The sequence below is a fragment of the Microcebus murinus genome, chromosome 6 (assembly GCF_040939455.1).
Source record: "Microcebus murinus isolate Inina chromosome 6, M.murinus_Inina_mat1.0, whole genome shotgun sequence".
Taxonomy (NCBI): Eukaryota; Metazoa; Chordata; class Mammalia; order Primates; family Cheirogaleidae; genus Microcebus; species Microcebus murinus.
Window position 1 is genome coordinate 3,608,187 of NC_134109.1, and position 27,244 is coordinate 3,635,430.

General features: G+C 47.7%; 1 protein-coding gene across 5 annotated transcripts in view; it reads right to left on the minus strand.

The window, feature by feature from the left end:
* Window positions 1–638: 638 nt before the first annotated feature.
* TRAF3 (TNF receptor associated factor 3) overlaps window positions 639–27,244 on the minus strand; it is a 118,115-nt gene continuing 91,509 nt past the window's right edge. For 4 of the 5 annotated variants that reach the window (XM_076003696.1, XM_076003698.1, XM_076003695.1 and 1 more), the window contains 7 exons: window positions 24,314–24,394; window positions 21,378–21,452; window positions 19,436–19,528; window positions 13,600–13,740; window positions 8,081–8,255; window positions 2,981–6,911; window positions 639–1,007 (listed from right to left, as the gene is read on the minus strand). In XM_076003696.1, the coding sequence (XP_075859811.1) occupies window positions 6,340–6,911; window positions 8,081–8,255; window positions 13,600–13,740; window positions 19,436–19,528; window positions 21,378–21,452; window positions 24,314–24,394 (1,137 nt within the window). In that variant the 3' untranslated portion in view covers window positions 639–1,007; window positions 2,981–6,339. The remainder of the gene's footprint in view (window positions 1,008–2,980; window positions 6,912–8,080; window positions 8,256–13,599; window positions 13,741–19,435; window positions 19,529–21,377; window positions 21,453–24,313; window positions 24,395–27,244) is intronic. The other variant, XM_076003699.1, reaches the window with a different exon arrangement.

A 27,244-nucleotide genomic window follows, 5' to 3' on the forward strand; every position in this document is an offset into this window, starting at 1 on the left:
CAGGACACTGGAGGAGGACTGAGTGGTTCCCCCCACCTGATAATCTGGGGGCCCTCGGGGAGATGCAGGGCTTCCTGCCACCAGGCCTGACTCAGACAACCCCCTGGAGAGATGAAGACAGGCCGCAGGGGTGGCGTCAGCCCAGGACCCGCAAACACCCAGCCAGGGGCAGCTGCTTAGACACTGCTGCCCGGAGAGCCCCCAGCCGCCCGCTCGTCAGCACTGGCGTTAGCTCAGCGATGACACCCTCGTTTCAGAAAGGAGCCGGGCGCTGTCCTTCCATGCTAGAGGAGGAACTTGAGCCTCCACCAAAGTGGTGGAGCGGAGACCGGTCCCAGGTCTGTGGGCCGGCATCTGGGCAGGAGGGCGAGAGGTCCCGTTCTGGGCCAGCCACAGACTTGAGAGCCCGGCCCCCCGGGACTCCCTCGAGGTCAGAGCCATTGCCTGAAGGAAGGTGACAGGCTACAGGCAGGACCACATGTAGCCTGCAGGCCCCCTGCTCAAAACTGCCGAGGATTTCCAGACGGCAACAGCAGCACAGCCACACAGGCCTCGGCCCACGAGTCCCGGCCCAGCGGGAAGGACACCCCCTCGCCCGGAGCCCAGCCTGTGAGAGATACTGTGGTAAGAAGCCAAGACTCGGTAGTCAGATTTATTTTCCTCTAATAAGACAGTTTAGCATTTCAAAGTTTTGCATTCTACAGTCTTACAAACTTTAGTTATTAGCATCAGAAACACAAAAACATTGCAAGACCTCAAAACACAAATAAATACCAAATAAAACCACACATAATATACAGTAAACAAAAATATAAAACATAATAATGCTATCAGAAAATAAGACATGTTGCTAACTCAGGAACAACATGATTATTGCTGAGCAATAACTTATACTTTTTGTTTTTTCTTAGAAGAGCAGAAAAACACAGGACGTGAATCACTGGTCACAATCACTTGGACTGTCAAGATGGGTCCTCGCAGCGAGCGGCTACTACAGACGGCAATTTCTAAAACAGGCAGATTAAAAATACAGAGTCAAATGAGAGACAGGCCTTCTTTGGTCTTTGTTTTGGGTAATAGAACTGAACACAAGAAGTGTGCCGTCAGAGAAAAGAATGCAATTCTAAAAACGTTACATAATTGTCTACATTGATTTACACTTCCTTTATCACAGATGTCGTTCTGTAGATATTTCTTATAGAAATCCTTGGAAATAATGCCAGCTTTTGTGTTTTCCAATTAAGTCATTTAGTTTGCTGTTGAAGGTTATCTTACTTGTCTGAGGGGCTAAGTTATAAAAACCAACCACCACTAGTTACAGGAGTGGTGCAGCGACCCTGGACTTCTTCTTCACGGCGAGAGTTCACAAGACAGACGCGGACACAGCACAGGAGAAATGGAATGCAAGCTCTGCTCGGCCTCAAGGGCCTCCTCAGCCACACGACAACTGGCCCCAAGGGGGGCCATGGCGCGGCATGCCTGCCCCACAATGGTGTCCAGGACACCTGAGACAGGTGGAAAAAGCCCCTAGAAGGTTTCCAGGCCTCACCTCACACCCCCACCAGCCCAGGTCCCTAATGTCACAGTGCTTGGGACAGTGAGCACCAGCCAGGATGAAACAGTGACGAAGCCCAGGCCACCTGCCAACAATGACCCCATCCGACCCAGACCCTAACGGGCACACTCTACTTTGGAGAAAACAGAGCTACTGAGATTTGCAAACGGAAGACAGAACCATGATCTGGGGCTGAGAAGTAGATTTGGGTGACAGACCCTCATTCATCTCACAAACATCAAGATGAAGGAGCTCTCAGGACTCTCCCTGGCTTTCCTTCCACAGTCTAACAAGATCTGGACTAAAAGTAAAAAAATAGTATTCCACAGCTCTGCCCGAGCCCTTTTCAATGCGCTAATTACCCCAAGCACCGGGAGGCGCCTGGGAGGGCTGGGGAAGGGGCAAGAGGCCCCCCCAGGGAGCCTTACGCTGCCCCCTGCTGGGCTGGAGTGTCTGTGGCGGGTGCCACCCCTCCACGTGCAGAAGGAAGAAGGTGTTCCTGGTCTCCCTTTGGCCCCTCAGGACACTGCTGTTGTCTGAGGACCCATCCAGTTGCCCTTTCCTTTGCCACGCATTGTCCTCTGACTGTACACGCCAGGCCCACCACGGGTGACCACCACGGACACTGTCCAGTGAAGGGGGCACTTTGCCGATGACATCGGGATAGCAGGCGTCCACCGGGACACACGGCCCCTAATCCTGGAGCAGACTGGGGTAGTCTGGGGAGGTGGCTGGCTGTCCCCGTGGGACTGCACCTGACACCCTATGTCCTTGCTGAGGTGGGCCTCCTGTGGCCACAGGGCAGCCTTCTGCCAAAGAGCCAATTTGGTGGACAGTGGTGGCAGCGGGTGGGTGGGTCTGCAGGGCCCTGGTGGAGGTAAGTGGGTGGCCAGGAAGCAGGAGCCACCACACTTCACACCGTGACTCCTTGGTGTCACAGGCCAAGGAGAACAAGAAGGGCAGGGAAGGAGCAGAGCTTCCCAGTTCGACCAGCCGTTTGGGCCTCAAAGGGACGTGGTGCCATCCCTCGGCAGAGGCTGCTCTAGGAAGGGGTCATGGACTGGAGTCAAGACACAGGTCACCACGAGCACCCTCCTCTGCCCACCTGCACGTGAACACACACCAGCACGTCACGGATGTAACCCAGGGCCCCAGTGAGACCTGGTCTCGGGGAAAAGCACCACCTTCTTGCTTGGCAAGTCTTAGAACAGCTCAAATTCTGTCTTGCTGCTTCTGTGCTGTCAACGTGGGCAGCCCAAAGCCAAGCTTATAAACAAAGTCTCGCTTAGACCGACCAGCCCAGCCAGGAGCCAGAGCCAAGAGGCCTGTGGACCTCTTGGGCCAGAGCTCCGGCCCCCCCAACCCTGCTGTAAAGGCCCCCACTCACAGCTGACCACAGCCCGGCCCACGCCGTCACAGACACACCTGACTTCCAGCTACTCAGGCTCCACTGGCACAAGCCCCAGAACCAGAGGATCCAGCTTGCGAGCCCCGTCGTGGGTCCACTGCAGCCTGTGCGTGGCTTGGCGTGGCCGCAGGAAGAGCTGTGCCCATCACACGTGCCTGGCCTAGACCACTGCAGCCAGCAGTGACCTGCACCCCAGCATCCCCACAAACACCCAGCAGCAGGGAAAGGCGGAGCTACAGGGTTCAAGAGAAACTGCTCGAGGGAAGTAGAAACAGGAAGTTGTTCTCATTTCCGTTAGGAAGGTGACAGGGTAACAGACCGGCTTAATTCATGCACAAAGGATTCAGCGTTGGTTTCTTTAAAGTATTGAACAGTTCTGTCCTGCTGGGAATTCTGTTAGTTTTGGTTAAGGGAAGCAGGCGCTGAGACCCGCAGAGCGCTGCCCACCCCGTACTCTGGCTGCCAGGACCCCTCGAAGTGGGGCAGGCCGATCCCCGGCCTGCGGGCAGCTGGGCCTCAGCATCGAGGAGACCACAGCCCGGGCGGCCCAGGCGGCGGCACCGGGGCAGGGCACCGAGGAGTCCTAGGATGGAGTGACACAGGCATGTCCACAGCCAGGACAGCTTGAAACATCGTCGAAGCCACCTTCCCACGTCCTGAGTACCCGAGAGATGTAGCCAGAACAGAGACCAGAAGGTACCTGCTCCCCAGTACAATCAAATCACATCAAGATGAAGCTCATGACACAGGCCAAGCCTCACCCTGGAGGACAGTGCCAGTTACTCAAGTTACATCCCATGGGCCCCTCAGGTGGGAGGCCGGGGAGCCTGCTGCACCCCATCAGGAACATCTGTCTAGGAAGGGCTACTAGGAATGTCCCACCAACAAGTGATGGATGCTTCCCAGAGTGCTTCTGGGTGGCTCATGCCCAGACCAGGACTTAAATCCAGAGAGGGGGAATTTTTTTTTACCAGACCAAGATGTTGCTTACCCTAAAATTTGTTTGAATATTGTACACGCTTTTAGTGACGGGAAAGGAAGTTGCAGGTATGTCCCTGTTGTTAATCTCTGGCCTCAGGAAAGCCATCGGAGGCCAGGTAGGGACTGCCAGGAGGTCCTCCCTCCTTCAGGCCTCCAGGGTAGAACCCAAGGGACAGACCTGGAGAAGGTTGGTGACACCTTCGAGGGAAGAGTGTTTTCTGAGCTTCTGCAGGAAGTCCTTCCTGTATGAGCAGGGACACATGACTCTTTTATGGGGGCAGAACCAATGACACCACTTTGCCCCCAAAGCAACCCCAGGAGAGTGGAGAAAGGAAAGGCAGATGAGAACGACCAAGCGTTTTACCCACGAAGGGGCATGGCAGGCGCATGGAACCAGTGAGGTCCCTCGTGGAAGCACGGGGATGGGTGTGTGACAGGAGGGCACTTCCAGCAGGCACTGGGGCGAAGGCACACCCAGGACAGACGGCAGCACCAGAGACAAGGTGGGCCACCAGGCACCAGCCAAGCTGTCCCCGCACGGCCATGGGGAGAGCCCAGAGGCAGGCAGTCTGAAGTGCGCGGCCCAGCTGGCCAATCGTGGGCGCGGCTGTTGGACAAGTGGCACAGGTGTGGTTCGCACACATTGGTTTTGCCTAAGAAGCACCCGTCACGTGTAGCACCCATCAGTGGTAAGAGCACCATGAAGCGTGGTGCATAGCAAAAGGGGTACAGGGCAGGGCTCCAGGCTTCTCATCACAGTTGGACCTTTGAGAGACAGTAAACAGTGAGTTGAGAGAATGCCGTCCGGGCAGGCACAGGCTGGGACAACAGGCCCTGTGGCCACCCCTCCTGCCAGGGTGGTGGTTTAGGAATGCCCGTCAATCAGCTGGGGCAGGCTCCCAGAGCAGCGGTCTCGAGAATGCTCAGAGGGTTCTGCTTCGAGCTGTGTGGGCCCCACAGCCCAGGTGGGGGCACGGAGAGGCTCGGCTTCTGCCCCACACCTGCCTCTCTCGGGGTGGGACCAAGCCGTACTTGGACCAGGCAGCTCACTTTTGGGGCCTAGAGATTTGGAATCTGCAGTAATTAAGTAGTGGAGGCTCCAGAAGCCAACGGTGGAGCCTGGCTTCCCTCAGTGGGTACGGAGTTGTCTGAGGGCCTTGTAGAGACAAGGATCTAGTGGTGGAGAGAAAAGTCTGGTTAAACTAGCACTTTCTAGAATTATGCTGAATGCAAACCCAGGGTCAAGAAGCAGCATGTCACATCTAAGGCACATGTACCGTATGCCACCATCTCTATGCAAAGATGTTGCTTTCGGAGATCATTAACAAAACGCAGCAAGATGACAGAATGAAGAGACACACCTGCCGGGCCCTCAGCGCAGACCCCTGCCCACCCCTGGACACTGGACACAGAGACCAAGGCCGGTGCTGTCAGCCACAGAGGGCTCGTCTGAACACATGGGGCAGAATTTTAAAAACTACAGGATTTTGTCAGAACTCCAAAGTTCAACTAATGCCCTATTTTAGGGTGAAAACAATTATAAATCTGAAAATGATGCACAGCATCCATGAGCAATGTTCCTTTCATAATAATTTTGAAGTAGTGTCATTAACTACGACAGATATTGAAGGTTTACATTTCTAACGAGAAATAACAACAGATTGAATATTCTCTTTCCTATCACAAGTGATAACCAGTGTTTGATATTTTACATTTTCTTCCAAGAAATATCAGTCTATCAACGTTTTAAAATAAAATGTTTGCAGTAACAATTATTTGTAGAACTTTAAATTAAAAAATGATTCTGAATTTAGAGACTTTCAAAAAAAGACCTACGTGTAATTCAGGGTCTTCTGACAAACAAATTATTAAAACAGAGACCAGATGAGGCCTTAAAAATAGACAATATACTATATTTGAAACAAGGTTGCACTCTTGAATTTCAGAATGAATATATCAGAATTGCGTTATTATTTCATAAATTCTCCTTTTACTTAACATGCTGACATGTCCAGCTATCCCCACATGTGTGTGTGTTTTCTTTTTTTGGTGTTCAAGTTTAAGGAAGAAAAAATCATGTTTCTTTTGTTTAGCATATATGTTTTCCACCTTGATTAACTAGATCTTTAAAAATGAAAATGAAAACCTTCTCTGACAGCAATATTTATCTCGTTGAAGGATAAATAATTCTTCAGAGTGAAGTGTTACTAGTCTATAGAAAACATGTCAGGTGTGTGTTCGTGTGTGGCTCCTCCTGCCGGCCGTGCGTCCACCTTCTGCCGCTTCCTCCGTTCCACAAGGTCCGTTTCTGAGCTTGAGGACCTCAGTGAAGACAGACTGGTTCAAACCCCCCAGAGGAGTTACCTTCTGCTAAATCCTCCTCCCCAGGTACTCGTCAGGGATCGGGCAGATCCGAAGTATCCACTATGACTTTAATAAAAATTGTATCATCTTTAATATATGTCCCGTTTTCTAGAACAGTTTGGGCCACAAAGACTGGGCAGCCAGAGGCGATATTCATCTCTCCAGTGGGCTTCTTAAAGCTGCTGCTGTTGGGGTCGGGCTTGAACGCATCTCCTAAGTGACGCCTCGAGGATCCCTGATCCATCAACATGAGCGTCACTTTCTGCTTAAATGGCCAAGGAAGCAAAGCATCATACTCTCCACGCATAATGACAAAAAACAGCGACAAGTGCGTCCCCTTCCCCATCCCATCCCCGTTCAGGTAGACCCTGGCGCACATCTTATAGCCAAAGTAGCCCGTGTAGAACGGCTGGCTGTAAAGGGACAGGGTCTTTCCCATGACGGCCTCCTGCTTCCGCCGCTTGTAATCTCGGATCTTCCAAATGAGCACGCCATTGTAGCTGGCGGTCTCGAGGACCTGGAACCGCAGGTCCATGTCGGCCAGACGGATGTCGTGGACACTCAGCATCTGGTCGTGCCGGCTCAGCTGGGACTCCAGCAAGCCTGCCGTAGGTGAGGAGAGATTTGGCGGATGAGACATATGAATGTCAGAAAGGTTAGAAAAGCAGATCCACGCCAGCATTTTTTTTTATTATTATTTTTTAGAGCTGGGATCTCACCACGTTGCCCAGGCTGGCCTGGAACTCCTGGGCTCAAGCAATCCTCCTGCTTTAGCCTCCTGAGTAGCTGGGACTACAGGTGTGAGCCACCTCATCTGGCTCACACCAGCATTTGAATTAAACAACATAAAAATCACTGTGGCTGCTGGAGGTGAGAAGCAGCAAAACACCACAGAGATGCCCTGAAACATCCCTCCTTCTATAAGAGAGCCCAGGCTCCTATACCACGTCTATCCGACACACGGCGGCGCCATCTGGCTGGAGGAACTGTCAGGCCACAGCCTGCTGGGATGGGATGCCCTGGGGGTGGCATTGGGCCTGCGTGTCACAGGGCACCTTACTGCAGGGTCAATGACAGAGTGAAGCCTGCCTTGGCAGGAGCTCCTGGGGGCAGAGGAGAGCTGCCCTCTTGCACACACTCCCTGCTCTCCAGCCTCCAAGCCAGCCACGGAGTCATCTGTGTGCTGAGTCTAAGCTGCTCCCGTCTACTCCAATCCACATCCTGTGCTTGCTAATCCAACTCCAGTGCACTGCCATAATCCTCGTTCCCTTCCACCATAATCCCTTCCATGCAAATAGTCACAATATTCTCAGTCCCCAGAGCCACAGGCCCCCATCTGCTTCTGGATATCAGGACCACGCTGGCTGAGTGCACGGGGGCAGTGCCCCCATGCCCTACCAGCTCCTGTCCCTGGGGCTCTCAGCAGTGTGGCCTGGAGTGCCATGACCAACCAGCCCTGGCCTTGCTCTCTGCCTGTCTCCACTCAGGCCCATGCTATGGGGTCACCCCTGTGGCCCTGGTCTCTCTTGGGGAAGGCTTCCTGTAGGGGCACCTGCCCTTACCCTCTACCACACTGGGCCATCCACAGAGGGGACAAGCCTAAGCAGGGAACGTTTCTGTCTTTGCTAAGGGAACCTCTGTAGGGAAGTCATCACACCGCTGCACACGTGTTACCTGTAACTGGAAAGAGCTGTTCTAAGGCAGTGTGTGCCCAACGGTTCACGCCAAGTCACTCGTCTGGGACGCCCATCTCTGCTCCTGCCCCTGCCTACCTGTGTTCCGAGCCACCTGCCCAGCGCTCTTGTCCACGCTCTCCAGCTCAGTCACGCGGTTCTGCAGGGACTCCACACTGCTCTTCATGCTGTCCGCTTCCTCCCAGTTCTGCCGGAAGGGACGGATCTCTTTGTCGAGCTCTTTCAGTTTCTCTGCTTGGCTGTCTATTACTCGCTTCCAAACCAAAGGTGTGAAAAAAGAAACAACCAGTTAGGACTCTGAAAACGCCAAGCCACCCCCCATCAAATACAGGCTTGCCAGGAGCAAAACAGCCACAGAGACCCCTGGACGAGGCCACCCACCAGCGGCTCCACCTCCAGGTGGGGCAACCTGAGCTAGCACTGCTCCTGGGAGCTCCCTGGGGACAAGCTTGTGCTCTGCAGGGAGCACCTGAGGTGACCTAAAGCCAGACGGAGGATGACCACTCTTACAGAAAACAGAGTAATGCTTGGCTACGTCTAGTTTGCTTTGCCAATAGAGAGCCATCAGGACAGAGAAGTGACGGGCGCCAAGTGCGTAGATGACCAGACGCTTACCGCAGATGTACGCTCAGGGCAGGCTGTAGCTCCTGCCTGGGCGTCCTCACCTAGGAGCATCCCAAGGGTCACCTGCTGCCCGGTTCTCACAGATGCACATCTGGGCGCCAGTCAATCCTGTGGCTCTCCCGTCAGATGCCTGGGTCTGCCCTCGCCCCCCACCCCATGTGTCTCCTCCCAGGCTGGCGGCCAGTTTCTGTAGGCTGTTTCAAAGGCCCAGTTTCTGTAGGCTCGCCGGGCCCACGGCATCTTGTCCAATGCCCTCATGTACCTCAGAGGCCACAGGTACTGTACTGAGGGTCCCTGCTTCCCAGCGGAAGGGACAAGGTAGGACAAGTGCAGGACCTACAGGGTCTCAGGTTTAGGATGCCAGAGTCATGCCTTGTGGCCTATTGCCCCTTTAAACATCTGAGGGCCCCCTACCCCGATGCCGGGTCCAGGGTAGAAGTATGGCCCTGTCTCTGTGGCTGCAGAGGGTATCCCAGAACTGCTCCAGGGTCCTGGGAGACTGGATCTCACTGGCTCTACACAGGGCTGGTGGCAGGAAAGGGCCCCAAGGTGTGTCCTCAGGCCCAGGGTGACACCAAGGGGACCGACGCTGACAGGAGTGGGGCTCCTCCTCCACCTGCTCCACGCTCAGGATGCCAGCTCTGTGCACCCCACCCCCCAGAGAGAGGCAGGAAAGCAGCAACACTGCTGCCAGACACACGAGTGGCTGCCAACAGCAGGCCTGACTCTGTACTATCTTAATTTAAATAATTTAGAAAGCCTTTTTTTTTTTTTTCCAGAAACAGACCATTTATATTTATGGAAGGATGAGAATTGTGCTCCAGCTCTGGTGGCCCAGTCAGGGTCTCACTCTGTTGCCCGGGCTGGAGTGCAGTGGCTATTCACAGGTACGATCACAGCTAACTGCACCCTTGAACTCCTGTGCTCACGTGATCCTCCCTTCTCAGCTTCCCAAGTAGCTGGGATTATGGGCATGTTTCACCATGCTGGGCTACTTTTCCTAATTTTTTTTGTAGAGACAGGATCTCACTATGTTACCCAGACTGGTCTTGAGCAATCCTCCCATCCCGGCCTCCCAAAGTGCGAGGATTACAGGCGTGGGCCACCACGCCCAGCCGGTTTTCATTTCTAAAAAGAATATGCATTTTGAAATAAGCTAGTGAGGGCTAGAGACTTAGTACCGGCGCAGTTGTGGGAAGGCCCAGCGCTTCTGAAGCTGAGGCCACACCAGGTGCTCAAGGGAACAGCCCCAGGGGCCCACTGAATTCACTTCTCCTTTTGGGTCTATTTTTAAACCTTTATGTTTCAGCACCTTTGCTGGCTGTTACTAACCATGAAGGAATAAACATGGCAGGTTTGGATTACTTTTTTGGGGGTAAAAACACAGTGTTATTCTTCCTGTTCTTTCTAAGAAACCTGATGTTAGCCAATGTTTAAAAAGTAAGGATTATTTCTCTAAAGAACATCTCTTTCTGTATCGATGTATCTTTATTTTAAACAAGTACATATTGACTTGGAATCTTTGATTAGTTCACAAAGTCTGTTTTTAGGGGATGGTACTAGTGACAGTAATGAACATCCCACAGCACCATGTGCTTCTTTCCTGTGTAGTTTCCTTTACCCCTTTCACCACTGTTCCCAACACGATGCATTCTGAATGGACATCGGACTCCTCCCTGCAGTCCCCTGCTGATATCATAAACTAGGCCCGCATGGGTGCCAATGAGCAGAAGAGGCAAGTTAATGAAAACTTACTCAACCGAGGTCTGAGAGGCCATCTGTAACATGGGACACCCAGGAGTGAACCACAAGTCACAGCATGGCCCCTAACAAGCCACTTGTCACTGCTACACCTCAGGCCCTGGGGCGGTGCACAGCCAGGCCTCGTGGTGAGCCTGGAGCCGGAGCTGGAGCCAGAGGCTGAGGGGAGGCTTCTGCCCCGCAGGAGGCCGCCCCAGCGCAGCACGGCACCAAGTCAGGGACACACATAGTACACAGCTGAGGCTCAGCCAAATGCAGGAGTTCCCACACAGCAAGGCAAAACACACTGTTTTTAACATAGGCCTTTCATTTGTATGAAAGGCCCAGTTTCAAAGCAGAATGCAGATCTAAGTCAAGCTTTCTCTGTAAAATGCAGCAAACACAATTTCATTCTCAAAGAGCATACCCGCAGCCACTGCAGTTTCTATAAAAACAAATCTTAAATGCAGGTGTGAAATTTTATTAGAAAAAAGAATTCTGAGATGAATGGCATCACACAGCTGCACTCCACAAACAAACCCTCATCAGCCGACCTGCTTTCAGAGAGCACTGACCCAGCAGCCTCCCACACCTCAGGGCCTCGACCACGCTGCTTGCTGTCACTTCCCACCCTCAGGCCACTGGGACCTTGGCACACGAACACCGTCCAGTGAGATAGCCTGGCGGAGCGGTGGAGGCTGAGCGAGGGCCGTGTGGACCGAGTGCTGCCTGCCTTCTGTTCTGGCCCTGAGCTGCTCTGCTGGGCCCTGCAGAGCCCTGACTGTGAGAACCACCTGTCCATCTAGTGCTGCTGGCAGCAGGAGCCTGAGGTCAACTCACACCCGGCTGTCTCTCTAATTGAGAAAAAGAGGATCTCTGGGAAGTAAAATATTAAGACAGCCTTTGCTGGGCCAGCAAGAGCAGACACGCTCTTAAATCTCACTCCCCTAACGCACCTCTGCCTGTGTCCCTGCCAGCCACAGCCCGGTCATCAGACCCTCTGCACTACCACTGCCGGGATTTTAGGGTCTACTGGACAATCAGACAAGGGAGGAGACAGCCCTGAATGGCATGTGCTATTGTCACCAAGGTGGTCCACATGCAGGGCTGGGGAAGCACTGAGGGCAGGGGTGGGTGAGGGAAGGTTTCCTGGAGGAGGTGGCATTTACGCTGACATCTGAGGTGGAGCTGGAGTTGGCCAGGAAAGGAAGGTATGGGGAAGAGGGCCCAGGGCCATCCGTGCAGGAGTGTGGCCCCTCTCAGGGAAAGAAGAGAAGGTCCATTTCATTGCGTACAGAGAGTGGGGCAAAGTTGGGAAGGTGACCGGTAGCCAGTCACAGGGGGCTTCTGGGCCACAGTGAAGAGTTTAAGGTAAACCCTCAGGGGTTCTAAGGTGAGGACTGGAATATGAGGAGGACGTGCAAGTGGGCTCCACGGAAGAGGGTGGAAGAGGGTCTGGAGAGCAGAGCGGGGCTCCCCCGCAGCCAGTGCCTCCGCACAGCTAGGGGCTGGATCGGTTTCCTGACTCTCTCCTCGCCAGGCAGACGCCGCCCCACAGTGCTGCCGAAGGTAAGGCTACGCCCCACCTTTCATAAATCCTCACAGTTGGACGCTCTTCTACACAGCCCACTCCCATCAAATGGTGCACAGGGTGAGGCGTCCGCAGCACCCCCATGCAGCCCGATCCTGCACCCAAGGAAATCACGAGCGTCCAGCCTGCGCTGAGCCCCTCTCTTCAAATACGGCCATCCTCCTCCACGCTTTCCCTTCTGTGGAGGGAACCCTCCTACTTACGATAGGTTACGAAAGTTTAAAAATATAAATCGCACAGTTCAGTGTTTAAATTCTACTAAAAAGTAAAGTAAATGAAAACTTTTCTGGTTGGATGAGGAAGAAATGAAAGACATGCACGCACATGAAATCTCTGAGGTTTTGAACAGTGTATTTGTACATTATTATGTATATTCTAATTGTTTTGCTATGTATGAACCTATTACTTATTCATTCTCTCTTCTGTCATGGGTATTTCTATAGGAGACTGTCTGGCACAACATTAATTTCTCTTGCCCTTCCACTTGCCTCTGAGCCTAGATCAAATTAAGTACCTGTAATTTTGAATAGCTAAAACTGCTCACCAGGCAGTACTGCAGGTGAGGGTGGGCCATGGCATGAACAGGTCACCGTGGATGACCTCACCAACACACCGGTGGGACCTCAGCAAAATTTGAGGGGCTTCCAGCAGGAGGCTTGTTGGTGTTTTATGAGACACTGTACTTTTCTGGCTTGATTCAATACTAATGATATGTGTCTTTTCTAATACAATCTAATGTGCTTTTTTCCTTTTTACTCTGAGTAACTAGAAAGTTTAATACAAATGAAATTAATTTAATAAATCTCCATGTAATTCAAGGCATTATGACGAATCTCCAAATGCCAAAATGGGAGAAAAGGCATTCTCCGAGATGCCACGACTCTGCGCTATTAGAGATATTTTCTCTTACAGATAATTTAGGGAAACACATCGTAAGTTATAAGTACTGAAAAGCCACTTCAATGACACCAGTGACTCTTCCACCAGTGTGTGTGGTACACGTGGGGCTTGCTGTAACAACTGTACACTACGAGTAAGTTAATGTGTAGGTCGTAGCTATGATAATCTAGTCACAAGCACCTAATGGAGCCCTGTGTTGCTAACTGAAATGAGCAGCGACATTTCATCAGGCCCATCCATCTACATAATCACCTTTATCCAAGTGGCAAAGGTTTATTCATTTGTTTTGGAGGTTCATGTGGATCACCATGGTGAAATAAAGTAGGGTGAGTATGTGTGTCACTAGAAAACTCAGTAGTTTAGCTTCACTTCACTTCAGGAAGTGAAACTTTGCAAACAATAACTACCCATCAACAATAAGAAATCTTAAATAATAATAAAACCTGCTAATTTTTTAAATGCAGGCCTTTAAATGTAGGCCTTATTTCTCCAGCAGAGGATCAAAGGCACAGAAGAGAGGTGATGGGACTTGCTCTCCAGAAAAAAGGCAGTGAGAAAACAGCCAACCTGCAGCTTTCCAGGCTGGGCCGGAGCCACCCCGGCCACCTTTCCCAAGTCTTCACTTAAGCAAGAAAAACAAGTTGCTTCTCCACTTGTCCAAGGTCAGGGCTTCAGCTCTGAAGCACTAACGGGGAACACGTACTCCTCCCCTTTAATCCAGCCAGAGCCTTAAGCTTATTACCTGTAAATGAAGTATTTTGGATTCATTATTTCGAAGCATTTCCTTTTGTCTCTCAATTTCAATTTCAAAGCTACATATCTGATTGTGCAAACTCTGTATGCTCTTGTTTTTCTCTACACTTTCATTCTGCAGCAAGGAAACCTGAAAAAGAAATTTGTAAATTAACATAAGAAAAAGTGGTTTTAATATTAATTAACAACAATGATAATGATAGTAATTAAAGTTCCACAATATAGGCCATCTATTAGCTTACTGAAAGGAGTTTCAGAAGAAAAAATCCCTTCACACGGAAAATGAAAGCCTGGGTATTTTTTTTTTTTTTTGAGACAGGGTCTTGCTGTGTTGTACCTGGGTAGAGAGAGTACAGTGGTGTCATCACAGCTCACTGCAACCTCAAAGTCCTGGGCTCAAGCCATCCTCCTGCCTCAGCCTCCTAAGCAGCTGGGACTTCAGACGGGCACCACCACACCTGGCTAATTTTTCTTTTTTTTAGCAGAGACGGGGTCTTGCTCTTGCTCAGGCTAATCTCAAACTCCTGAGCTTAAGCCATCCTCCCTCCTTGGCCTCCCAGAGTGCCAGGATTATAGGCGTGAGCCAGTGTGCTGGGCAGGAAGTCTTGGTAATTTAATAAGGAATCCTATAAATTATGTTTCTCAGGATTTCTCCTAGTAATTAGGGTGAGGCGAAGTGCAGTGGCTGATTGAATCAAATAAATGGGATGCTAATTTTTAAAGTTTTTGCACAAGTTTTTATAAGAGTAGCTTTCAAATTTTTGCCAAGCAACATAGTAAGAAACATTCTTACATTTCACCCCATTTATATAAACATTTGTGTGTGCATATACCTGAAAAATAGGTTTCACAAAACCATACTTGTCCTAATCACTTATAATGTATGTTGGCATTTTCTATTTTATTCTATTTCATTTTTGAAAAATGCTAGTCCCTGGAGGACATTATGCAAAGTGAAATGAGCCAGGAACAGAAAGAAAAGTAGTACATGACCTCCCTTAGGTGTGGCATCTAAACAGTCAAACTCACAGAGGCAGAGGGTAGAACAGTGGTCACTAGGAGCTAGTGGGGTAGGAGGGATAGGAAGGGAGAGGGACTGGGGAGATGTTGAGTGAAAGGTACAAAGTTTCATTAGACACAAAGAATAAATTTTTGAGATCTACTGCACAGCATGGAGACTATAGTTAACAATAATGTATATTTCAAAGTTGCTAAAAGAACAGATTTAAAATGAAGTGAGGTGATGGACAGGTTAATTAGCACAATTTAATCATTCCATGATATATACATGTATCAAAACATCACACTGTACCCTATGAATATTTACAATTATCATCTGTCAATTTTAAAAAATGCTAGTCACAACCTACTAAATTATTTCACATCTACCAATGGGTGCGACCCTACAGTTTGAAAGGCCCTCCCACACAACGAGCAAGCATGGAGAGGATGAAAATTGCACAGTGCTTCACTTTACTCTTGGGGCCAGCTTTTAACCCCCTCAAACACGGGGATGGAACTGACACCTGAAGAGACCCTTCCACAAAAACTCAGCAGAGTCACCTATAACCCCCATCAGTCAAAGGAAGGGCCTGCCAAACAAGCACTGCCAAGCTCATCTTTGACCTTTCCAAATCTCTAAAAAATAATTAGCTCCCAAGGACCAATGAACACCTGTCTTAAAAGGCGAGATGAGTTTGAGGCTAACTCTTAAAAGGCTCCCTTCCTCACAAGATTTCTACAAAGGGCATGTCAACCGTGCTAAAATACTCCCATCTATCAACAGATGGATCTGCCTGTCCTTGGGGTGCTGCTGCCATCCCAGAAGACCCCGAGCTCTGTGATGGAGCTGATGCGTGCCTCTCCAACAACGAGCCTTCCAAAAGCATCAAGGCCTGGGGACTGGCCTCAGCCACGGGTCACAAACCCAATGGCCCAAGGGCATCTCAGGACGAAACTGGGCATGATAAAGAATGGATTCCTGATGCTATTTAAGGATAACTGGCGTACAGATAAGTGTCCTTTCTATAGTGGACACAATCTGCTAAGGCAAGAAGCACCTTTAGAAACAATCACCATCTATTTTTTATTTTAAAACAAATACGAATTTACTAAGGAATACAATGTCTCACAGACAAAATATGACTTCACTTTCCTAGGATTTTACTCAGCAAAAATCGACTTTCTGCCCTAAAACACAATGCCTGCCATGTCCATGAGCTCCTAGAATGGTCGACTTACACTAATGTGGAACGGGCACCATGCCTGTCTCACCTACAGCTGCAGCTCACTGCTTCCATCTGTCACCGATGAACACCATTCCCAGACTCATTATTGTCACCCCCACAAAAAGAGACACCATTTATGCCAACTCTTGACAAAAATCTCAGCAATATCTCCAAAACCACTGACAATTCTTTTTTTGAAACAAATCAGGCACTAGAGTATGACAGGAGCAGCTCACAGCAATAAACACAGACCATGCTGTATTAAACTCAACCTTTTTCATTTAGGGACTTCCCCCCCCCAATTTAACTTTTAATTTGTGTTTATTTCTTTTAATCAAAGAACCTATCTTCTGGGTGCAGACTGCCACTTTCACGCCTCCATTAGGCAGACGTCGCCTGCACAGGAAGGTCTGCCTGGGAGGTGTGTCTCCATGCAGCAGCGCCATGCCCACACAGCAGCGGAGACAGGGATCCCTTGGCTGGCCTCCCCCAGACCCCCTGCACCCAGAACATCCTTTACCCTAGCCTACTTTCATCTCCCTTCGATCTAAACTTTCCTAAAATATAAAATGGTTGTTTTTAAGTCCACAGTTTACAAAACAGTTCTTTAGTTTGATCAGAAATGTGAGGATCATCAGCCTTTTTGAATCAACATATTCTATTTTCTATGACAGGGGAACAATAACCTAAGACATTCCAACTGAATAACACCATAATGAGAAATTCCATTTTAAGAAAACACAAATATTTCCATTCTTCACCCAGCTTTTACTTTTGGACCTAGTGAAGGGTAGGCATGCATCTTCTCAGGAACGTAAGCTAAGGCTCAGTTGACCAAAGGCCAGGGCTTCCACTCAGATAGATAGCTGGGGACAGAATAATCACTGAGCGACCTCTCATGTATCTCCGTGGCAAGACACTGCAAAGCACCCTACACTCTCAGGATTGCCACTGTGACTTGGCTGCTGACAGTTTAAATACACGAGGTATTCACAGAGCAAGAACTTGCTGTACTGTGTGCAGGCAGGTTACTCTGGCACGTCCTGGGGTCTCCAGTGATGTGAACCACTCACTTAGAATGGGGAGAAGACCATAAAGCAGGAAGGAAGGAGATGAATTCCCCACAGGAACTGAGCCCAGAAATAGTGATATAGCACTGTCCAAAATCGTACTGGAAAACCACATACCTCAGAACCACTAAACTATTATGTAACTAGTATAAGTATAACAAAACTAACTCTTAAAATGAAAGGAAGAGCCTTTTAAATAAGAAACACACCATCTATGAGAGATAAGAAGCCTTGTGACCGACGCCTATAATTTTAAAAAGGCAAAAACAGAATACATTCTTCAAATGGAAGGGAAAAGGCCGGGTGCGGTGGCTCACGCCTATAATCCTAGCTCTCTGGGAGGCCGAGGCGGGTGGACTGCTCAATCTCAGGAGTTCGAAACCAGCCTGAGCAACAGTGAGACCCCATCTCTACTATAAATAGAAAGAAATTAATTGGCCAACTAATATATATAGAAAAAATTAGCCGGGCATGGTGGCGCATGCCTGTAGTCCCAGCTACTCGGGAGGCTGAGGCAGGAGGATCACTTGAGCCCAGGAGATTGAGGTTGCTGTGAGCTAGGCTGACACCATGGCACTCACTCTAGCCTGGGCAACAAAGCGAGACTCTGTCTCAAAAAAAAAAGAAGGGAAAAAAGATTTACAGGTAAACCATCACTGAACTCAGCAAATCCGATGTGCTCATGGCAAAATCACCAACAATCTATCCAACACGAGTCTGATGTTACTGTCAGACAGAACTCTTCTGCTGTGCATGTTCATACAACACCCCAGCCTTTCATTGCTTTCCAACTTCAATCAAGCATTTATATTAAAAAAACTATTTTAAGTTAGATTTAATGAAAATCTTTTAATTTAAAATTTTAGACTCTTTCAAGTACATTTAAATTTTAAACTGCTTGGAGTTAACATTTGAAACAAGACATTCAAACCTTTAGAAAACTCCAATGTCCACTCCACTGGCCACTCTAATTCATTGTAACACCCTCCTAACTGCAAGTTCTCAATAGATGTTTGTTCAATATAGTTTTTTATTTATTTATTTTTTGTAAATAAGCTACAATGGGAGATCCTAGAACAACTTTTTCTCTATTAATTCTTGAGGTTTTCATCTTGTCCTCATGAAAAGACGGCCCTGCCGAACTGAATTTCACATCAGAGAACAAACTACCAGAAGGACTGACAGGAAGCTGCCTGCATGTGGGCCCACAACCCCTGCAGTGGAGGCCTCTTGAAAACAGCACGGGAGGACAGCAAGTCTGTCTGGGAGGTGCTCCTGTCTATGTGCTTAGTGCACTAAATTTTCACAAAGTATCTACAGAGACAACTAATAGTAAACCCTAGTGATATGGAAATGTTTTTTCCTATTTGTCTCTCACAAAAGACAGACTGTAAAGCAGTTAATATTGGTAACTGTCTAGATCAGGGTCGGCAAACTTACTCTGTAAAGAGCCAGATAATAATGGGAGGGGGGAGGAGGGGATGGGTATATACATATATAATGAGTGCAATGCACACCATTTGGGGGATGGACATGCTTGAAGCTCTGACTGGGGGAGGGGGAAGGGTAATATATATAACCTAAACATTTGTACCTCCATAATATGCTGAAAAAAAAAAGTGAATGGAAGTCAGCATATAGTTCAACAGGATACCAGCAATATTCTATATAAAGGCTGAGTCTCAAGTGAAGGCTATATGGCACATAGTCACAGCTAACCTGTGAAAGGTATGTAGTTTGAACAATAAAATTTCTTTTCTTTTCTTTTCTTTTTTTTTTTTTTTTTGAGAGAGTCTCACTCTGTTGCCCCAGCTAGTGTGCCATGGCATCAGCCTAGCTCACAGCAACCTCAAATTCCTGGGCTCCAGCGATCTTACCGCTTCAGCCTCCCAAATAGCTGGGACTACAGACATGCACCTGTAGTGCATGGCTGCCTAATTTTTTCTATTTTTTTTTTTTAGTAGAGACAGGGTCTCACTCTTGCTCAGGCTGGTATTGAACTCCTGAGGTCAAACGATCCGCCTGCCCTGGCCTCCCAGAGTGCTAGTATTACAGGCATGAGCCACTGTGCCTGGCCTGAACAATAAAATTTCTAAAAAAAAAATAAAAAGAGCCAGATAATAAATATTGTGAGTATGAAGTTCATATGGTTTGTCTCAACTCTGCTGTTATAGAGCAAAGGCAGCCACAGACAATATGGAAATGAAGAGGGTGGCTCTGTTCCAAAAGAACTTTATTTACAAAAAATCGGGGAAAGGTTGGAAGTTTGATAATCTAGATAAATGGCTGGATAAATGCTAAAATAACCACAATGTGACTGGCGGGAAAAAGGCACTGTCTGCTTGCTTGGCAATTATAAAACAAAGAACAAAACAAAACAAAACACCTTCATTTATGAGCTCAAGATCACACAAAGAATTTACTTTTCTGATAATCTCTTCATGCTATTTCTTTTATCTAAAACCCATTAATAACTATAAGAAAGATTTTCTTCTTTAAATAATCTGAAGATATTATAAAAAACTACCTTCTTCTCCAGGGAGCTGCTCCACTCCTTCAGCAGGTTGACATGCTGCACTGCGGAGCTGGCCTCGTGGGCCTTGATCTGCTGGTTTGTGCCCTGCAAGAGCAAAGATGTGGGGTGTTAAGTCAACCTCACTCACTTTTGCAGGACAGAAAGGGTAACATAATGACTCTAAAAGCAGCACCGAAGTCACAGGGAATCTCAGCCCCTGGAGAGTCATGCTAGGGCCACCTAGCTACTTTGTGCAGGTGAGAGGGCTGTGAGGAAGAACAGAGAGCTCCAGGAGAAAACACTCTGCAATGTTACAGTGAGAATCTCAAGTTCATGTTCTTCATTCCTCAAGCTTCTTTTTTTTTTGAGACAAGATCTTGCTCTGTTGCCCTGGCTAGAGTGCAGTGGTATCATCATAGCTCACTGCAACCTCCAACTCCTGGGCTCAAGCCATCCTCCCAGCTTGGCCTCCCAAAGTGCTGGGATTACAGGCGTGTGCCACCATGTCCGGCCTCCTCGAGTTTTTTATCTCAACTGTTTTATCAAGGTTTGACATTTATAATAATAAGAAATTAAATCTTAAACTCATTCTTATTTCTTTATAAATAACTTTTTCATTAAGAATATATTATAATTGGAAAATGTTTAGGTGCCTGCACCTACAGCTACATACTGCTAAACAGCCTAGTGAACATGTAAGCAAAGAAGGAATCTAAAAAATTTACTTAAGTGTTAATTTATTAATTCAAATACACGGCATCCAAAAATATATTGTTCCTGACCATTCTAAATATATTTAGAAAGTTACATACAAAACATAAACAATCTACAGAGTACATAAGATGTAGACCATTTTAGAGTCAGGAATAAGCACATGAAATTATACTTCATTTATTTAAGGAAATAATTAGTGTGAAAAAATAATTTGTTTTGCTATTGAGAAATTAAGAAGTCACAGAAAGCATTGTAATGATCTCCAAAATATATACTCTGTACATAGAATATTCATATATATATGTTGATATAAGTACTGCAATATATAAACATATATATACACATACACAGAGAATGAATGATACTACGTACGACATAACAGGGGGAGGCTCAAGTCTCACTGGAGACTAAAGCAAAGGAAAGGCAGAGTCATTCTTACTCTTAGGCCGTTCACTTTCTCACAAAGTACTAAGATGCCAATATCTCTGTACTAGTTTCGTAATGTATTGGTAGTACATGAAATTAAATATAAAATACTTTAATTGTAATATATACTGCCTTTTGATAGTTTTAAAATTAAGTTATACATTTAAATGAAAACTCAGTTCCAATTCACTAGCAATCTCAGATGTGTTAAAAAAAAAAACAGTAACAAAAAAACAGATGCAGGTTTCTCACATTACATGTGTGGCAGCAACAGAGACGTCCTCCCGCACTGTTTTCCTGGGAGGTGTGGTTTCTATGTGCTGTGCTGTATTTTGAAAGCCTGTCCCCAGCTGGGGTCAGAGTCAGCACAGGCTTGTACACAAAATGCATTTATGGACACACGCATGTGTGATCCTCACGGCTGTGTACTGACACACACTGCTGAAACTATGTCCGGTTTGATATTCATTTATATTCAGGTAACAGCTAAAATTCCATAATAATCTATCTAGAAACCCCACCAAATGTCATTCCTGTTTATCCCATTACTAGCTGCTTTTGGATGTAGTAGTTCGTTTATTGTATTAATTTCCACCTCAGCATAGTGTCTGTCTGAAGTCTCAAAACACCACCGGACTGGAAAGCAAGCACCCATGCCTGCTGCACGCGGCTTTCGTCACCCATGCAACAGGGTGTTTCAGTTTCATGACAAAGACTAAAAGAGTCCAGAACTTGCATATTAAAATGTTAATATAATAACTTTCTCTCATGGCAGAATGTCAGTGACTGGGAAGGACAAATGTTGGATACTGACCTGAAAAACGCAGCCATAGCGCTTAAAACTACAGGTGCTGGGGGCATTGACACACTCTGACAAGTGTGCACTCAACTGCAACGGGAAAGAGACGTGAGTTGTGGCACAAACGTTTGCATGAAAATGTTCAAACATATCAGGGCACAGAAAGCATCTGGGTTTACTATTAAGAATGGTGTTTATCAGCTATAAGTGTGTATATATCATCTGCTTCCTAGACTTCTATGCAGTAAATATATGGTATTGTCACGTGATACACATATATACGCCAATATACAGAAATACATTTACTATAACATTTCCTAAACTTGCAGTTTCTTTAGAACAAATAGTTTAAAATGTGACATGCCATCTGTAGTGCCAGAATTAAAAAAAGAAAAAAAATGTAAACTGAAATGCACATTTAAAGACTAAAAACAAAAATTGCATGAAACACAAAAAAATAGAAAGCATTCAGAATGCAACTGGGTCACACACCTAATATACAATACACAAAATAAGTATTTTTTCAAAGCAAGCTTACACTATGTACCCTTAACTCATAATACTTGAGATAACTGGAGATAAGTTTTTCTTTCATCTAAAGAGACTATTTTCTTTCTGCACCACCAGAAACTCGTGTAGCTTTTCAAAGACCTTTAAGGTCATTCTAACCACATGAATCTTAATACTGTCACTCCTAACTGATGGCAGGAAAATTACAAGGGACTGGGAGTAGATAACCCATTTTGCAAGGAAAATGCCCCTCATTCAGCTCAAATGTTGGTGGGTCAACAAATAAAAACCACTACCAATGATCCAACAAGAGAAAAGGGAATTGAAAAGACTATATTTTAAAGATACAGTGAGATGCATTAGGCTAACACAACTGAAGGATAGTTTCTTCTTTCATTGAAGAAATTCTCATCCAGAAACTCTAGGGATAGAGCTTCTTAATTATCCTTTTTAAAACTGTTAATTGAAACAGGGTCTTGCTCTGTTGCCAGGCTGGAATGAAGTGGCATCATCATAGCTCACTGCAATCTCAAACTCCAGGGCTCAAGCGATCCTCCCACCTTGGCCTCCCAAAGTGCTAGGTTTACGGGTGTGAGCCACTGTGCCCAACTGGGATAGCTCTTTACAGAAAACAAAATCAGACCCTACTTAGGAGAGCAGGTGTGTGAGTGCAGTATACAGTGGCCTGAAGCAGTTTTGCTAAGTGCCAGCACGCACATGCCCCAAGGCTCACGGACCATCCCTGTCCAGCAGAGAGGTTCTACATCTTCTCCTGAGTCTACCAGGGCAAAGGCAGTCCTTTCCTCTAGGTCAATGATTAAGACAGAGGAGAAAATGAATCCTGGACCTCTCTTTTGCCCTTTTGTGATAGCTAAGGAGGCAGGCCAATATGGGAATGACCTGAGGGACTCAGGTTCAGGTGACTGTCGCCAAGGCTACCCATCATGGAAGGTCTCTGAGCCAGGGCAGAGTCAAGGTGGTTAAGAGTCAGCAGCCTAACATTCTTGCTGCTCCTCCAAACCCAGCCTAGGCTGCATCTGGAGAAAAGTGACCACAGGACACACAACAGGTGATTGGCCTAGAAACGCAGTATGAAGACTGCATATAGCGTCAATAATTTAAAATTTTAAAATATACTTTTTCAGTGCCATTAATGATGAACTTAAGCAGCTAACACTTCTAATGTTAAAATCAGGGACACATTGAATTTGATATATGATATCTTCAGCATACTACTTTAAATTCAGTATTGTACCTTTTCCTAAATTGATTTTATTATCAGTATTCCCAAAGCCTTACAGAATTTATAGGAGCTTTGGAATAGAGGGAAGAGTAATCTATAACCCAATAGTACCTATCACCAGAAACCCAAGAGAAATGCAGGCTTAAGGGGTTTATTTCAATAGCACAGACTTTACTGTACACTGACTTTAACAGAGGGACTGTTCAGTTGTGGAAATAACTTACATGCATCTTCCCCTGCCCTTCCCAGAGGCACATTGATGGCCCAGAGGCCACTATGATCAGGCAAGACCTGGCCTCGCCCATCAGCATCAAGGTTCTGAGAAGATGCACCTCAGATGAGAGTGGTTCTTTAATTCCTCCTGCACCCCAAGTCCCTGGCCCTCGGCCCACATAGGCCCTCTCACTCAGTCAGGGACATATGAGGCTGGTTTCCCACCCCCAAGTATCCAGTGGTAAAATTTCAGGTTGTTGAAAAATGATCAGGTGAGCAGGCTCCTTAGAAGTGACTGACGGGGAGTCCAGGGGCCACTGCACCTCTATCAAGCCCAGGGGAAGCCCAAGACGGCTTCTGAAACAGCAACTGAAGGGGTTCCAGGTCAGGATCAACACAAAAAAGTTAAGAATCCTTGGAATTTTTCCATCTGGATATATTCTGATCCAATGAAGTTAATGCAAAGTCTACCTGTCTCAAAAAAAGTGTACCAAGGGTGGTGCGAGACCACGGCCTCCGGGGAGGCTGCACAGTTGCCCTGCCGGCGGCTGTGCTGTGGGAGCTGCCCTGCACCTGTCTCCTGCCCAGGGCCGCCCCACCCAGACTGTGTGGTCAAAATGGTTCTGAGGTGTCTCTAAGTTAATTCGCTTTCTTGAGATAATCTTATAGCAATTCCTATTTTACAGACTTTAAGATAGCTTTTTTAAAAAACATAAAGTATCACCTTTGTACTATATATAAAACAGTCCCATTTTCTCAATACTATTTTTTACTCTGAATTTACCACTGTGTAGCTGTTGACTGCTTACTTCTGACTTACAAAAAATAGTATGAGGCTTTTCATTATTTTGGTTTGTTTTTCTGCCTTACACATTACTATCATGACCTGGGAGAACGTTACACTTCACCTCTTAACGGAAGAGTGGCGTGCTAGTCCCGAGGACTCACAAATAGATGCCTGACCAAGGCTGGCCACGCCCCTTACCTCGCTCCTCAGCAGAGTCTGGACGCTGCACTTGTGAGGGCAGGACACCACCACGCAAGGACACTCGGTGTCTTCGTGTTTCTAGAGAGAAAGATAGTGCTGTCAGCTTTGAAACACAATCTGTCTTCCTTAGGTCTCCTTTAAGGGCCCCACATGGACCCAAAGTAAGGGTTGTGCTCGCTGTCATCATCTCCTAAGTGACAACACTAATATTCCTTTTATTGAGTCATTATATTCAAAAAGTTTGAGCGGGGCATGGTGGCTCACACCTATAATCCCCTTTGGGAGGCCAAGGGACAGCCTGCATCTGAATGGGCAGGTGTGAGGGCCAAGGACTGTGGCGGGGCACTAAAGGTAGGCTTGTCCTCAGGACACCAGACACCATTCTCATCTGAAGAGGCCCTGGGCAGGCCCTGACGCTGCAGGCACACTGTGGGTCTGCAGCCCAGAGGCGCGCCTGTAAGGGGCAGGGCTCTTCTGCCTGAGGCTGGGTGCTCAGAGGCCCTCAGCATCCACAGGAGTGAGTCCACCAGCAGGCCTCCCTCAAGGAAGATCCCACACAGGGACACTGGGTGTCGGGCACAAACTTCCACCAGCGCGGCTGTGCTCAGATCCAGCGTTCCCAGGCCCCACAAAGCCAAGGCTTTGTCTTTCAATGGGAACACCTCAGGCAAGTGGCCTCCCCTCCCTGGCCTTGACCCTTCACCTGAGCATGGGGAGTTAGCGGGACCTCGCTCCCAGGGGTGCTGAGGGCTAAATGATCTAAATGAGGGCGAAATGGGCCTGGAGAGCTGAGTGTAGGTTCAGAAATGTGGTAAACGTTCTATGGATGCTACACTCCTCCCTGAACCTGCCCTTACTCCCGCTTTCATCCACCTGGCCAGACACAGTGGCCACCACTAGGGTCAGCAAAACAAGGACAGCTAGGATGCAAACAGATAATCACCATGGCCAGGGGAGAGGGAAGCTCAGGGTGCTGCAGAGAGTAGAATGGGAGCCAGGGCTCAGGGAAGGGAGACAGAGAAGGAAGGGAGGGTGCAGGAAGTGTTTGAACAGGGCAGGGCAGGGCAAGGGATGGAGGAGGTGAGGCTGGGGGCCAGCAGGGCAGACCCATCAACATCTCTGTATGGAAACTTTCACACGTCTGTGCAAATTTCTGTAAGTAGGTTCCTGTGGTATCAAAGGGCCACAGGTATTTAAAATTGGACCTTGAAACGTTGACCCTCTGATACCCCTACACCAATCTCCACTCCCATGTTGTGGGAATGCATGCCCCCACACCTTTGCCAAGTCTATCATACTTCTTAATCTGGGACCTGCAAGTCTTTAGCAATGTGTAGTTAAGCATTTCTTTTTGACACCGAAATCTCTTTTACTGGGGGGAATGGGCTTCCTGGGGGCCGGCCAGGACTCACTGCAGGTGAGTCCTGGGCTACCTCACATTGGGCCTGGGCCGCTCTGGCAGGCTGTAGAAGGGCTCTATGTGCAGGGCCTCAAAGGCATCATGTGCCCTGGAGGCCAAGCCCACCATGGCTAGGGCCTGTGGCCCTGCCGTTTTGCTGGTGAAGCCACACTAGTCTAGCACCTTGCCATCATCTAGGAGCTGGTTGTCCTGGTACAGCCACTGCTCGTCAGGCGGCCACTTTAGGACGCACTACACAACATGCATAAGCTTGGAACACAGTGCTCAGCTCCTTGGCGTCCATGAAAATGGAGGTCCTTTGGCACCAGATTATGACAAACATGTCCATCTTGGCAGCTGCCACTCCCTCGACGCACCAGCACAGACGCACTCCACCCCATCCCCTGTTAAGCATGCTTTTGATATCTACTAATCATTTATATTTCCCTTTCCTGTAAATTGCCTTTTCATAGCTTTGCCTACTGTAGTGGACTGAATGGTATCCTCCCCAAACTCACATCCATCTGGAATCTCAGAATGTGATCTTATATGGAAATAGGTCTTTGCAGATATAATTAAGTGAGATAAGAACACAATGGATTAGGGTGGGCCCTAAATCTAATGACTCGGGTCCTTAGAAGAGGCAAGGACGTGCACCAGGAAGACAGCTGTGTGAACACGGAGGCAGAGGATGAAGTAATGTAGCCACAAGCCAAGAAATCACAAGGACCACTGGCAGCCACCAAAAGCTGGAGCCGGCTGGGCGCAGTGACTCAAGGCTGTAAGCCTCCCACTCTGGGAGGCCGAGGCAGAAGGATCATTTGAGCTCAGGGGTTCGAGAGCAGCTTGAGCAAGACCCCATCTCTACTAAAAATAGAAAAATTAGCTGGGTGTGGTGCCATTTATAGTCCCAGCTACTTGGGAGGCTGAGGCAGGAGGATCCTTTGAGCCCAGGAGTTTGAGGTTGCAGTGAGCTATGATGATGCTACTATACTCTACCTAGGGCGACACAGTGGGACGGTCTCAAAAAACAAAAAAGCAAAGGTGGAGCTGTTAGAGAGCAGGGCCCTGCTGACACCTTGGTTTTGGATTTCTGGACTCAAAACTGTGAGAAAATAAATTTCTGTTATTTTAAGCCACCAACTTTGTGGTACTTTGTTTAGTAGCCAAAGGAAAATAATATACTCATTAAAAATCTTATTAATCAGGCCAAGGCGGGCAGATTGCTCCAGGTCAGGAGTCTGAAACCAGCCTGAGCAAGAGCGAGACCCTGTCTCCACTAAAAATAAAAACAAATTAGCTGGACAACTAAAAAGAAAAAAAAAAAAAAAATATATATATATAAAATTAGCCGGGCATGGTGGCGCATGCCTGTAGTCCCAGCTACTGGGAAGGCTGAGGCAGGAGGATCGCCTGAGCCCAGGAGTTGGAGGCTGCTGTGAGCTAGGCTGACGGCACGGCACTCTAGCCGGCAACAGAGTAAGACTCTGTCTGGAAAAAAAAAAAATCTTGTTAATCTTCCACTGACT